Below are 13,866 nucleotides of genomic sequence, written 5' to 3' on the forward strand. Positions count from 1 at the left end.
GCAGACCCTCAGGCTGGAGACAACCAGACCAGTCGAATTACTGCAGATAAAGCTGAAATGCTCTCATTTACAGTATTAAAAATGTTCTTTATCTGATGTTATTGAATAATTGTTGAGCACTTAGTTACATAGGCACAATACCATATGACCACTAAAATAAATCAAGTAAGTACCGTAGATTTGTAAGGTCAGTATTTGAAGCATTTTCATTAATATGTCTACTTCACTTAGTAGTTTGATTTTTTCATTTTCAGAAACATCCATCCATCAAGTGCTGTCGAACCTGCTTAGTCAAATTAAGTGGAGCAGTTCATATTTATAATCAAAACTACTTTTTTTCCAATAAACTTGAATGTGACTGTTTTGGTTATTTGAACATGGGAAGCCAAGAAGTTGAATGGAGATGATGTCTTGTCAGAACACCAAACCAGACTCTGGAGCTGTGACACAACAGCAATGAAATCTCCTCTGTAATGCTTCCTGTGCTCAAATTCTCATCTATATAATTCATTTCAGTATTACATGGTATCTATTGTTATATTCAGAGAGTTATATGCATTGAAAAACACAATATTAAATACATATTTTAACATGGGGAGTTTTGTGAAGATATTTTGTTTTTATTAGAATCAATTTGACTAATGGATTAACTGAGTATCAGTAGGAATTGTATGATGAAGTGTGATTAATATTTGAAACAGTAACATCAGCATCACATGACAGAAATGTATGTGAGAAAAAGCAAAGAGAATTTCCTTTTTTGGGGGGCTTCTGCATTTGAAGGTCTTCTTTCCATCAATTTTTTTAAACTAAAAGTAACTTGTTTCCAGTTTGTTCCTGCATGTAACACATCCATGTACCTTTACAGAACAGAGTTGATTGATTCTGTTTCATATCTTGTTTCTGTTTATTTTTATATAGCACTCTTACTAATACAACCAGTCTACATGTGTTTTGTGGACTTGGAAAAGGCATTCGACCGTGTCCCTCGGGGAATCCTGTGGGGGGTACTCCGAGAGTATGGGGTACCGGCCCCCCTGATAAGGGCTGTTCAGTCCCTGTACGATCGGTGCCAGAGCTTGGTCCGCATTGCCGGCAGTAAGTCGAACCCATTTCCAGTGAGAGTTGGACTCCGCCAGGGCTGCCCTTTGTCACCGATTCTGTTCATAACTTTTATGGACAGAATTTCTAGGCGCAGCCAGGGCGTTGAGAGGGTCCGGTTTGGTGGGCTCAGGATTGGGTCACTGCTTTTTGCAGATGATGTTGTCCTGTTTGCTTCATCAGGCCGTGATCTTCAGCTCTCTCTGGATCGGTTCGTAGCCGAGTGTGAAGCGGCTGGGATGAGAATCAGCACCTCCAAATCCGAGACCATGGTCCTCAGCCGGAAAAGGGTGGAGTGCCCTCTCAGGGTTGGTAGCGAGATCCTGCCCCAAGTGGAGGAGTTCAAGTATCTCGGGGTCTTGTTCACGAGTGAGGGAAGAATGGAGCGTGAGATCGACAGGCGGATCGGTGCGGCATCCGCAGTAATGCGGGCGCTGCATCGGTCTGTCGTGGTGAAAAAGGAGCTGAGCCGCAAGGCGAAGCTCTCAATTTACCAGTCGATCTATGTTCCTACCCTCACCTATGGTCATGAGCTATGGGTAGTGACCGAAAGAACGAGATCGCGAATACAAGCGGCTGAAATGAGTTTCCTCCGCAGGGTGTCTGGGCTTTCCCTTAAAGATAGGGTGAAAAGCTCAGTCATCCGGGAGGGGCTCAGAGTAGAGCCGCTGCTCCTCTGCATCGAGAGGAGTCAGATGAGGTGGCTCGGGCATCTGATCAGGATGCCTCCTGGACGCCTCCCTGGTGAGGTGTTCCGGGCACGTCTAACCGGGAGGAGGCCCCGGGGAAGACCCAGGACACGCTGGAGGGACTATGTCTCTCGACTGGCCTGGGAACGCCTTGGGGTTCTCCCGGAAGAGCTAGAAGAAGTGGCCGGGGAGAGGGAAGTCTGGGCATCTCTGCTCAAGCTGCTGCCCCCGCGACCCGACCTCGGATAAGCGGGAGACAATGGATGGATGGATGGACTCTTACTAATAGTGGCACAGAAGACTGTAACAAGACAGTGATGACGGGCGCACATGGCCATTACCCGGCCTGGACAGCAGCTGGATGGAAGGACTGGGGGAGAGAGCATCCACAAGGCACTACCTTCCCCTTGATGCTATAGGACAGCACCCCTGGGTGGCTGTGGCACCAAGGATTTCCGCAGGGCATGCTGGGATTTGGAGTATGGCACAGCCCTGTTGGGTTCTGTGGGGGCCAACAGGGGGGAGCTGCAGGGCCCTACATTGGACTTCTAACACACCTGGGAGTGATTCCAGGTTACACTGATGAACCACCTGGAGCACTCCCAGGAGCTGCTTAAAAGGAGCTTCCTTACTCCATTCGGAGAGCTAGAATCAGTTGGAAAAGGAAGAAGCTTGCCAGAAGTAGTGGAGGTGGATGGAGAAGAACAGAGAAGGAAAGAGAAAAGAAGTGTATTTTGTGTCGTGGACTGTGCTTTGGAACTATGCTGTGCAGGTGGGAAATTAGGGAAAGCGTTTCCACCAGGAAAAAAAAAGCGTGTGTGTTGAACTTGTGTTGGGTTTGGGTGACAAGAGATCCCTCTGGTGGCCACAACAGGTACATATAAATACCAACTTTAACTAATTACATAATGAATTGAAGCATTGAAAAAGATGCAACGTTTTGTTTTAGTTTCTCAACAGCTTCCCAGCATGAGTGCACATTATTTTTAAAATAAGGCACACGGGGTGTCTTTCTTAATACTAGGGTTATGGGATACATATGGAAGGCATTGTCTAAAAATATATCTCCATTCTTCCCTTTGATGAAGAAATGGCACTGTATCATGTACAGTAAATAACTATAAATGTAACTGGCATTTGTGAAATGGACAAACCGCCTTTCCTAGATTTGCTTGTCTCCTGCAACACATTATCGGTTATACATCAAAAGCGTTATTGTCTCTTTCCAGTAACCCGCAATCGTTCTACAGCCTGCTTGTCATATTAGGACAATAGTTTGCCTCTGCTAAAAGAAAGTGGCTGCTGGGAATTGGGGTAAGAGAAGGCACTTACACTAGAGCTAACCAATTAAATATGAATGTCTGAAATGATGTACAACATTTCTGTGGTAACACAAGCATCCTGCACAGATATATTAATGAATAACTTGATCCTTTTCAGTTTTTAAAGTTTTAAGTGTTGGATGGAGCCGAGTCAAGGAGAAAGGCTGTGATTCTGGTAAAAATGCAAAACTTCTAAATGTCATTAAAGGGAAACTGATGAAACAAATGTCTTGGTTTGCTGCTGGATGATGAGTATGTGTCAGAAAAGCTTGTAATGGCACTATTTGCTTTGGCTCTCACATGCCTGAAAATATGGTTTCGTCATCTGGTTTGAATATTTGTATTAAAATAAATAATCTTTGTTAGCAAAAAGAACAAAAAAAAAAACTCCAGAGTTTGGCTTGTTTAGAGCTTTGCAGAGCATTATAGGAATGATATGAATAAGGAAGAAAAGCAGAGAGAATAACTAACTCTTTGAGATAAACACAGCAACATTTAAAATTAATGTTCTTCGTATTTGCGTTTAGGTTAAAAAGATTGTGTTAACTGCAACACAATTAACCCCAAGTTGCAGTTTGACATTTTGAGTGTGGAATTCCCTGTAATAAAGTTATGACTGCCAGTCCATGGTGTAACTTCCTATCTGTGCTCTCCACTCCATTTTTCTTTCACAGTATAAACCAGTAGGTAAAGGGTGCAATGCCAGAAGGCTCTACGTTCAGCTATTCCAATAAAGAGGTGTGGGAAACACTATCCCAGTCCCTGTTACAGCTTAGTAGATTTTTAATCGTAATTTTGTACCCTAAACACATTTTTTTAATTTTAAGTGATTTAAATTTTTGTTAACTTCCTAATTTGTTTATAATGCACTGCCATTATTTATTTATTTTTGGATTGCATTCAGGACGCATTAAACTGCTGAAAGGGGTCACTGGCATTAGGAAATTCTGGCACCATGTAGGGGTGTACTTGGTCTGCACCAATCTTTAAGTAGGTGATATGTGTCAAAGTAACATCCACATGGATGCCAGGACCCAAGGTTTCTCAGCAGAACATTCCCCAGAGCATCACACTGCTTCTGCCGGCTTGCCTTCTTCCCATAGTGCATCCTGTTGCCATCTCTTCCTGAGGTAAATGACGCACATGCAACCAGCTGCCCACAAGATCTTAAAGAAAATGTAATCCATCAGACCAATTCACCTTCACCCATTGCTCTATTGTCCAGTTCTGATGCTCATATTCCCATTATAGGCACTTTGGGTGGTGAATATGGGTCAGCATGGTCACATTGACTGGGCTGTGGCTACTCAGCCCATTTGCAGCAAGAAGCAAAGCAGTGTGAGCTCTGGCACCTTTCTCTCATTTTTTAGCAATTTGTGCTACAGTAGCATTTCTGTGAGACTGGACCAGACAGGCTAGCCTTTGCTCCCTACGTGCATCAATGAGCTTTGGGTGCCCATAAGCCTGTTGCTGGTTCATCAGTTATCCTCCCTTCAACACTTTTGGTAGGTAGTAACTACTGTATACCAGGAACAACTTACAGGACCTGCCATTTTGGACATACTCATACTCTGTTGTAGAGTAAAATGATTTTATTGGCTGAATATGGGGAAATATGTGGAGCGATTCTGTACTTCATGTCCTGATTGCCAGATCGTCTCTGCTTATAAACCTCCTTGGGCTCCCCTTTCTCCTATGCCTATTTTGCTATCTACCTAAGACTAAAAATGGGTATCAATATATGCTCGTGTTGGCTACTTTGAAAAAAGCCAATTCCTCCACTGTAGCCAAAGCTTTGTGCGAGATTTTTACTTGTATTGGCATCTCTACAGAAATTTTAACTGATCAGGGCACACCTTTTACTTCTCGCGTGATGAAACAATTGTGTGACAGCTTTGCTATTAAGAAATTGAGTACCACTGTTTACCATCCGAAGACGAATGGTTTGACTGAACGATTTAACAAGACTTTAAAACAGACAATCAGACGAGTTGCTCACAATGACCCAATGTCTTGGGACTCTGTCCTTCCTTTTATTATGTTTGTGGTGCGGGAATTGCCACAGGCGTCCACTGGCCTGAGTCCATTTGAGTTGTTGTTTGGCAGGCGCCCGAGAGGCATCTTGGATGTTATACAAGAGGAATGGACAGGAACCGGGACAACAACTCACTGTGGAAGCATGTCGTTATTTTTTATGGGGATGAAATTTCACATTAGTAACTGATCACGCTCCACTATAATGGTTATACCGTCAGAAAGAAACAAACTCTCGTCTCATGAGAGGGTTTTGAGCTTGCAACCTTATACTTTTACTGTCAGACATCGTCCTGGCTCTGAACACGTTAATGCTGATGTCCTGTCACGCCTGTTTGAACCTGGTTTGGAGAGTCGCTTAATTCACAAGAATGTGAATAAAGCTGAGGGAGGGGGTGTGAGCAGGGGGGCTGATCGCACCCCTAGAGCATACGGATGCTCCTCTAAAAAACGCTGAAAGACTACCTTCACATTGCTCCCTTCCTTGCTGGGCTTGCTTGCGGTGCACTTTTGCTTAATATGCTTTCCACGAGGTACTTCACATACTTAAAAACCCGAACAGCACCTATTGATTTTTGATTGATTGCTTTTTCTCTCTCTGTGTCTCTTTCTCAGACATTCTCTGCTCCTGCCGCACACTCCTTTGGAAGAGACACATATTTTTTCGTTTGCAGTGTTTGAATAAAATTCCTGTCTCTACAACCACCTGTGTTTCTGTGCAAATCTGTGACCCAAGTGTGACAATATATATGTATAAATAGGGTCGACACGGTGGCGCAGTGGTAGTGCTGCTGCCTCGTAATAAGGAGACCTGGCTTCGCTTCCCAGGTCCTCCCTGCGTAGAGTTTGCATGTTCTTCCCGTGTCTGCGTGGGTTTCATTTGGGTGCTCCGGTTTCCTCCCACTGTCCAAAGACATACGGGTTAGGGGCATTGGCGATCCGAAATTGTCCCTAGTGTGTGCTTGGTGTGTGTGCCCTGCAGTGGACAGGCACCCTGCCTGGGGTTTGTTTCCTGCCTTGCACCCTGTGCTGGCTGGGATTGGCTCCAGCAGACCCCCGTGACCCTGTAGTTAGGATATAGCGGGTTGGATAATGGATGGGTGGATGGATGTATAAATAGTTCTGAGTCACTGTACAGCAGCCACTTTAAAAACATTAAAAAAACAGAATAGTACGCTGGTGGGTTCAGATGCACACAATAAGGTAGGAGGGAGCTGCCTCTGAAATTTATCTAAATTTTATTTGGATTCTTTTCTATGTGTTTTTTTGTGTTTTGGCATTCTCAACAATGCATGTCAATAATATCAACAGCGCATGCCATGGATATATGTACTGTTGTCACAGGTAGCTTTGTTACCTTTGAGCACAGGCACTGTGACATGTGACATCACATATAAGAACTTAACTGTCTGTGATGATTTGTTTGCAAAAATTAGAAAATTTCAAGATAAAAGACTATAAAAAACTACCATTTTGTAGCAGTGCTACCATGGTAAAAACTCCATTTCCCAGCAGGCCACAGTGGATTGCTACATTGGATGACGGAAGCAGGAGCTGCTGGGGATCAGAAAAAACAGCAGGAAAGTTGAAAAGTTGACCCGGCAAAGCAACGGGAGATCTGTGTTTTTATGGAATCTGTCTGACGTGTCTATTGAAAAGTCAATTGTGCTCACTGTTCTTGTGATTGTCATCATCACACCAAATCATTTCATCCGCTTTTGCCGCATTGGACTGTATAAGAACATTGTTGTGAGTGGTTATTGTTGTGGTTCATTGTTGTGTTAAAATCGTGTCGCCGTAGGGGAAAGGGAAGGTTTGTTTGATTGTTGTTCTTTTGTATTAGGTTTTCCATCTAATATATTATTTACTCATTTGTTAGTTTCATGTCTCTACTCGTGAGTGTGTGCAGGTTGGAAAAAAAAAATAAATCACCGTTTTTATCGATGGTGTGAATCTTAGTGGCATCGGACCGCTACAATTGTATTTCATGCAAAAACTCATTTCATTTCTGGATTCTTTGGGTGTTTGTTTCTGTATCTCATTTTGTTCATTCATAATATTAAAATGTTTTTTTCTCATTTTCCAGAAAGCGCAGCAAAGATTTGTCTTCTTGAAGTTTCTATTTTCTTTCAAAATGACTATCACTAAAACTGATAAAGGACGAAAAGTACACAGCTCACTTTTAGGATTCACTGTTATTTGTATCTGTTATAAATGTAATGAATTATTATTATGTTATTATTATTATTTAAGAACATGTATAAAAAGCATTCCAGTAACAAGACACTGATCTGCAAAATGAAATAAATATGAATGAACACATTTTGAGTTCTGAAAGCTTGGGAAGCATTACATTGGTCCATCCATTTTATACACCTTTTTGTCTTAGCCTGGGTAGTAGAACACTAGTGTGTTAGCCGGTTATACTTCCTTAGAAGGCTGGCTTCCTTCAACATCTGCAATAAGATGCTGCAGATGTTCTATCAAACAGTTGTGGCGAGCGCCCTCTTCTACGCAGTGGTGTGCTGAGGAGGCAGCATTAAGAGGAAAGACGCCTCACGCCTGGACAAACTGGTGAGGAAGGCAAGCTCTATTGTTGGCATGGAGCTGGACAGTTTAACATCTGTGGCAGAGCGACGGGCGCTCAGCAGGCTCCTATCAATTATGGAGAATCCACTGCATCCACTAAACAGTATCATCTCCAGACAGAAGAGCAGCTTCAGCAACAGACTGCTGTCACTGTCCTGCTCCACTGACAGATTGAGGAGATCATTCCTCCCCCAAACTATGCGACTCTTTAATTCCACCAGGGGGGGTAAACGTTAATATTTAACATTATACATAGTTATTGTCTGTTTTTTTTCACCTGTATTATTATCATTCTTTAATTTAATATTATTTATTGTATCAGTATGCTGCTGCTGAAGAATGTGAATTTCCCATTGGGATTAATAAAGTATCTATCTATCTATCTATCTATCTATCTATCTATCTATCTATCTATCTATCTATCTATCTATCTATCTATCTATCTATCTATCTATCTATCTATCTATCTATCTATCTATCTATCTATCTATCTATCTAGTGATGAGCAAAACGATTTATGTAAAACTGAATTTGCAGCATAATTTAGAGTTTCGCATCACAAAAAAATTTCACTGAAGAAATACTTTGCCACAAAGGAAATTCATGCTATTAGCACATGTATTTTCGTCTCATCTGCAATATTATTACTGTGCAGAGCATAGAAATGGGAGGCGCAGCTAGACATCAAATACTGAGAAGTACTTTGCCATTGCTAAACTTCATTGGCCTGCAATTGTGACCGCTAGCGATCAGCTTACAAATTAGGAGAAAATGAGTTCACATGGTGTTACATTGAGCCAAATGAGCTGGAACTGGTGACATGAATATGGAGGAAGGCAGTGCAGTAATACTGTTAGTAGTTTCACAGAAGGAGCCAGCTGTGGAATAACTCTTAGGGAGCAATATTCCTTAATTTTTCAACCCAAAAAGCATTTTTTACATTTTAGTAATGTTACACATGTCCACTTGTGGATCACCCCCTGGGCTAAACTGAGGTAGCAATAACAGACTGGGTTGAGAGGTGGTGCTCACGCTAACCTCCTCTTTTGTTCCCTCCACAGAACAGAGAAGATGCCCAGTGAGGGCAAATGGCTCTGCCCCTTCTATTTTCTCTGCCTATAAAACCCACAGCTGCCACACGAATGCATTCAGTTTGGACAGACTGCACCCTGGGATGGAGCTCCTTCTACCCTGACCAGCATGCAACAATTTACTTAGCATAAGTAATTCCTGAAGGCTTTCATATTTAGATTTTCTTTGATCACTGTACTGTTGTGCATAGCGGCTCTTTTCATTAATTTTTGGACTGAACTAAATGGGGACGACTGGATTGGCACCTCAACATTTATCTGTGGAACTTGAGTACTTCACTCGACCACAGTAAATTTAGTTCTGCAGTTGTGAAATCACATACAAAGCAAATTACAAGGGCAAATTTCACAAAACTGTATGCAAAATAAAACTCAGGTGTTTCACACATCACTGTAGAATACCCAGCATATTACATTCTTGATTTAGAAAGACAGTTAATACACAGAGTGGCATTGTGGTTAGTGTTGTTGTCCAACAGCTTCAGAGAACAGATTTGACTTCATACTGTGGTTACATTCCCATACATCACAAACTGTGTGGATTACATAAATTGATTTTTCTAAATGGGCCCAATGTGAAGAAGCAAGGGGAGTGAAGGTGAGTGAGTGTGCCATTCAATCAACTTATGTGTTCTGCACTACGCCCAGTTCAGCCAGGAAGGACTGTGGCTCTCCATAAACTTGCAGTCAAATAAGAAGGATTACAAAATGGATAGACGACTTAAGTACATATAGAGGCTTGTTTCAAGCTTTTCAGAAACAAAGTAAGAAAGAGGAACCAAACTAAACAAACTAGACATGAACTGCAGGCAGAAATTGATCTCAGAATGGGAATATGACTGACAAAAACAAATCAAGAGTGTGGCACAAAGACAGTGTGGAAAGCATCGCATTCGAACAAATAAACATGCAGAGATGTGTTTTCATTTAAAGAAAAAGGGATATCATCACCACCATGCAAAATATTAATCCATAATGGACAGGAAAGAGCACATTGCTCAGTTTTAAAGGACAGGGAGATAAAAAAAACTTCTTGTATACATACATGTAGGCTGGATGCTGAGGATGTAAGGTTAATAGCAGCTGAGCTTGTCACACTGTCCGCTGGCTACAAATCAAAATTTTTAGTTAGCAGGGTCAGTTTAGCCAGACAAAAAGAAAAGTTAAATGAAAAAATGTCAGAAAGTAATAAGGCTGCTTCAGGAAAAATGATTTTATTTTTAGTTCCCAAGAAGACTGAAATGCATTTGAGATAATTAACTGGTGACCATGGGTGAATGTGGGTTCTAACTACATCTGAGCAGCTCTTTTAAATGACTGGATATTCTAGTGGCTTCTCGAGACTTGGTTATGAAAAGGCATGATCAGGAGTTGTGATTGGGCCTCCTTTTTGTTTTCCATCACATATCTCTCACACCAATGAGGATGTTCTAAACAGGGCTGATAACTAATTGTATCTGGAATGTCCTATCATGTCATCTAAAGTAACAAGCTCTGACTCAAGACAATGTTATTAAAGACTAGTTACATAAAGTCCTTAAATGAAAACACAGTACACTTGAAACTTGATGGTCAAGGACAACATGAAATGAGCAACAATATATTGATCATCTATGGTTTCATCTTCATGGTAAACATCCCATGAAATAGTGGGAGCTGAAGTTAGTAGGACCAGTTTAGTGACACGACATACAGGGTCCTCCATAGTGTTTGTTCTGATTTACCCCGCTGCTCCAGACACTGTAGAAAACCTCACAATGTTCCAGTGTCACCCACTGCACTTGGGTCCCAATCCAGGTGGTTTGCAATGTGGTGGTTGCAGTAATGTACTATCAGTACATGCTCCCAACTTCCTCCTCCACATTTTGAAATTACAAATTAAACAATTCAGACATGATTAAAGTGCAAATTGCAGACTATAATTTAAGAAGCTTTGCATACATTTCGGTCACACCACATTGAAATGGCAACAATTTTCCTTCATGACCCCCCCATGTCAGGTCACCATAATGTTTGGGACACAGCAATGGTGGGTATATTAAAGCAGTTACTGTATATTTAGTACTTTGTCACATATCCCTTGCATGCAATGACTGCTTGAAGTCTATGATTCATAGACATCACCAGGTGCTGAGCATCTTCTTCAACTCCTGCTTGTTTTCAGAGGCTTGTCCCCTTAAGTTTTCTCGTCAGCATATGAAAGGCATGGTCAATGGGATTTAAATCAGGTGACTGGCTTGGCCATTCAAGTATTTTCAATTTTGAAGCTTTGAAAAACTCCTGTGTTGCCTTAGCAATATGTCTGGATCATTATCTTGTAGGTTGAAGCCAATGAGTTTGGAGGAATTTACTGGAACTTGAGCTGTCTTTTAGAATTAGATGAATTAGATGTCTTTATACTCCAGAATTTATCGTGCAACTGCCGTCAGCAGTTCCATCATCAATGAAAATAAGTGTTCCAGTACCTGTGGAAGCTATACTTGCCCAAGTCATAACATACCCACCACCATGTTTAACAGATGAGGTGGTCTGTGTTGGATCTTGGGCCATTCCTTTTTATCTTAAGACTTTGCTCTTGACATCACTCTGATGCAGGTTCATCTTTGTCTCATCTGTCCACAGGGCCTCTTTCCAGAATTCTGTAGGCTCTTTCAAGTACATTTTCACAAACTTTAATCTGCCTATCCTGTTTTTGTGGCTAACTAGTGATCTGCATTTTGCAGTGTGGCCTGTGTATTCCTGTTCATGAAGTCTACTGTGGTTATTAGTTTCTGACCCATGCACATCTGCCTCCTGAAGACTGTTTCTGATCTGACAGACAGGTGTCCTTAACCATAGTGTGGATTATTCTGTCCTCAGCATTGGAAGTCTTTCTTGGCCTACTGAGCTCACCAGTTCATTCTTTCTTCTTAATGTATTCCAAACAGTTGATTTAGGTGATCCTAAGGTTTTAACAATGTCTCTATTGGTTTTATTCTTGTTTTTCAACCTTCATAATGGCTTCTTTAATTTTTATTGGCACAGCACTTGTCCTTAAATTAAACAATGGCAACTCCATACTGCAAAGGGTAGAAACAAGCCTAGGTGTGTTATGCCAGACCCAATGAAGCAATGAAACACATCTGAGAGAACACAAAGACCTTTGACACCAAAACATTATGGTGCCCTGAAATGGGGGGTTAGAAGAACCAGGTAGAAAAAGTATAATTTTTATCACGAGTGACTGTAATGTATGCAAATACCCTTAAATGAAAGTCTGTAATGTGCACTTTAATCACATTTGAATTGTTTGATTTGTAACTTTAAACAAGGAGTAAATTGAGAGAAAAATGTGTCTTTGTCCTAAACATTATGGGGGCACTGTATAAATCATTCAAATTGCTAAGTAGCTTCCAGAAAATGAAACCCACAAAATCATTGCACACTGCAGAAACACAAAGACAGGTGTGTGAATAAGCAATTTGCATGCATTTCAGTACAAGTTATCTTATTCATGTGTCATATATGTGGTATGCTGGGAGCTGACAAATTAAAAATCATTCATCTCAAATTTAAGATGTTGGCCTCTGGGCACATCTCTTCATCTGCAGTTTTATATCCCACACATAATCCACATATAATTGTTCGAAAAGCATGGATTCATCAAGTCTATTCCAATTGCACTTAAAGTTTATCCCTGAACTTTTTTATGCTTCATGCAAAGCTTAATTTAATTGGAAATTACAGACTTAATAATTAAGCATCCTATTACATAATGACATAAAATAAAATAAATGCCATGTAAGGTAATGATTGATCATTTTTTCCATCGTTGTTCAAAACCTACATAAAAAATTAATCCACATTTGGCATTTTACAAAATTAAGTGCTTTCGGTTGATGCTGTCTATAAAAAACAGCAAGCACAGTAAAAGTAAAACAGCTTGATGGATTGAAGGACAGCTGCGGTGTAATGGTTAGTGGGCACATCTCAAAGAAATCATACAATTTCTTCTCTAGGACCTCCAGTTTCCTCTCACATCCACAGAGACACCCTAACCACGCTAGAATTTAAACCTTGGTCACTGGGGCCAGGTGGCAGTATTGATAGCCACAAAATAATGCCTGAGGAAAAATGGCCTGAAATGCATATTATTTTATTTATTTTGCTTAAGACTTGAGGAGAAGCCGTTTCTTCACTAGCCATATTATGCCTGGCATCATTATTTCACACAGCACAGTCCAAAGAGTCACTAGAGAGTAGGACTGTAAACCACAAAGTTGCCAGTTTGATTCACACTGCAAAAATGTGAACACATGCCATTCAAATATTTGAAAACTAAGCATGTATATACATTTTCATCTCTACTAGAAAAGAAGCGAGAATTGCACATCTGCAGATGGATCCCACACTTCCTTCAGCCATTGAACAAAGTGACGTTAAAATCAGGAGTTTTGAGACCAAAGATCATGAAGAGGCTTCCAGAAGCAATGCTGATGGACTGCAATGTTGTGGGATGCTTTAACTAAGCTGACCTTACCTGAAAACACATCTTAGAAAATGGAGCAATGACATACATCTACCAGAACAATTTATTTTTATACATTACTTTGTAATATTACACGACACTGAATCCTGGCTGAAGCAACATCCATTTACCTAAATTTACGAACAGGGGTCTTGTTTAACCCAGTTTAGTTTAAGTGGTATGTTCAGGCAAAATCAACAACTTTAATGTATGCTCAAACAGTTTACATTTTGACACAGAAAATATTAATGAAGCACAATTTATTTGGTTTAAATGTAGCCTTCACTCTTTAAATGTTATCCAGTTCAAGTTTACAAGGCTGGTGTATTTTTGTATTTATGTAAAACCCAACTCTCATTTCTCATGTAACACCCAACTCTCTGTACCTGAAACGGGCCAAGCCATGGATTCCTAATTTTCTTATTGGTGCCTCCCCCACAATAATTAAAATGCACTTGTTCCTTTTACTTCATCTAACAGTAAAAAAATATTAAATGAATGTTTCTTTTTTTGGTGGTGTTGTTTTACTAGTA

The 13,866-nt window shown here is 40.8% G+C and overlaps 1 protein-coding gene across 9 annotated transcripts in view; it reads right to left on the bottom strand.

Moving 5' to 3' along the window:
- dysf (dysferlin, limb girdle muscular dystrophy 2B (autosomal recessive)) overlaps positions 1–13,866 on the bottom strand; it is a 311,739-nt gene that overhangs the window by 63,612 nt on the left and 234,261 nt on the right. For 5 of the 9 annotated variants that reach the window (XM_051928469.1, XM_051928467.1, XM_051928468.1 and 2 more), the window contains one exon: positions 9,857–9,934. The exons of 3 other annotated variants lie outside the window; for them this stretch is intronic. In XM_051928469.1, the coding sequence (XP_051784429.1) occupies positions 9,857–9,934 (78 nt within the window). The remainder of the gene's footprint in view (positions 1–9,856; positions 9,935–13,866) is intronic. One more of the 9 variants, XM_028801464.2, reaches the window with a different exon arrangement.

Source organism: Erpetoichthys calabaricus, chromosome 5 (genome assembly GCF_900747795.2).
Source record: "Erpetoichthys calabaricus chromosome 5, fErpCal1.3, whole genome shotgun sequence".
Classification (NCBI taxonomy): Eukaryota; Metazoa; Chordata; class Cladistia; order Polypteriformes; family Polypteridae; genus Erpetoichthys; species Erpetoichthys calabaricus.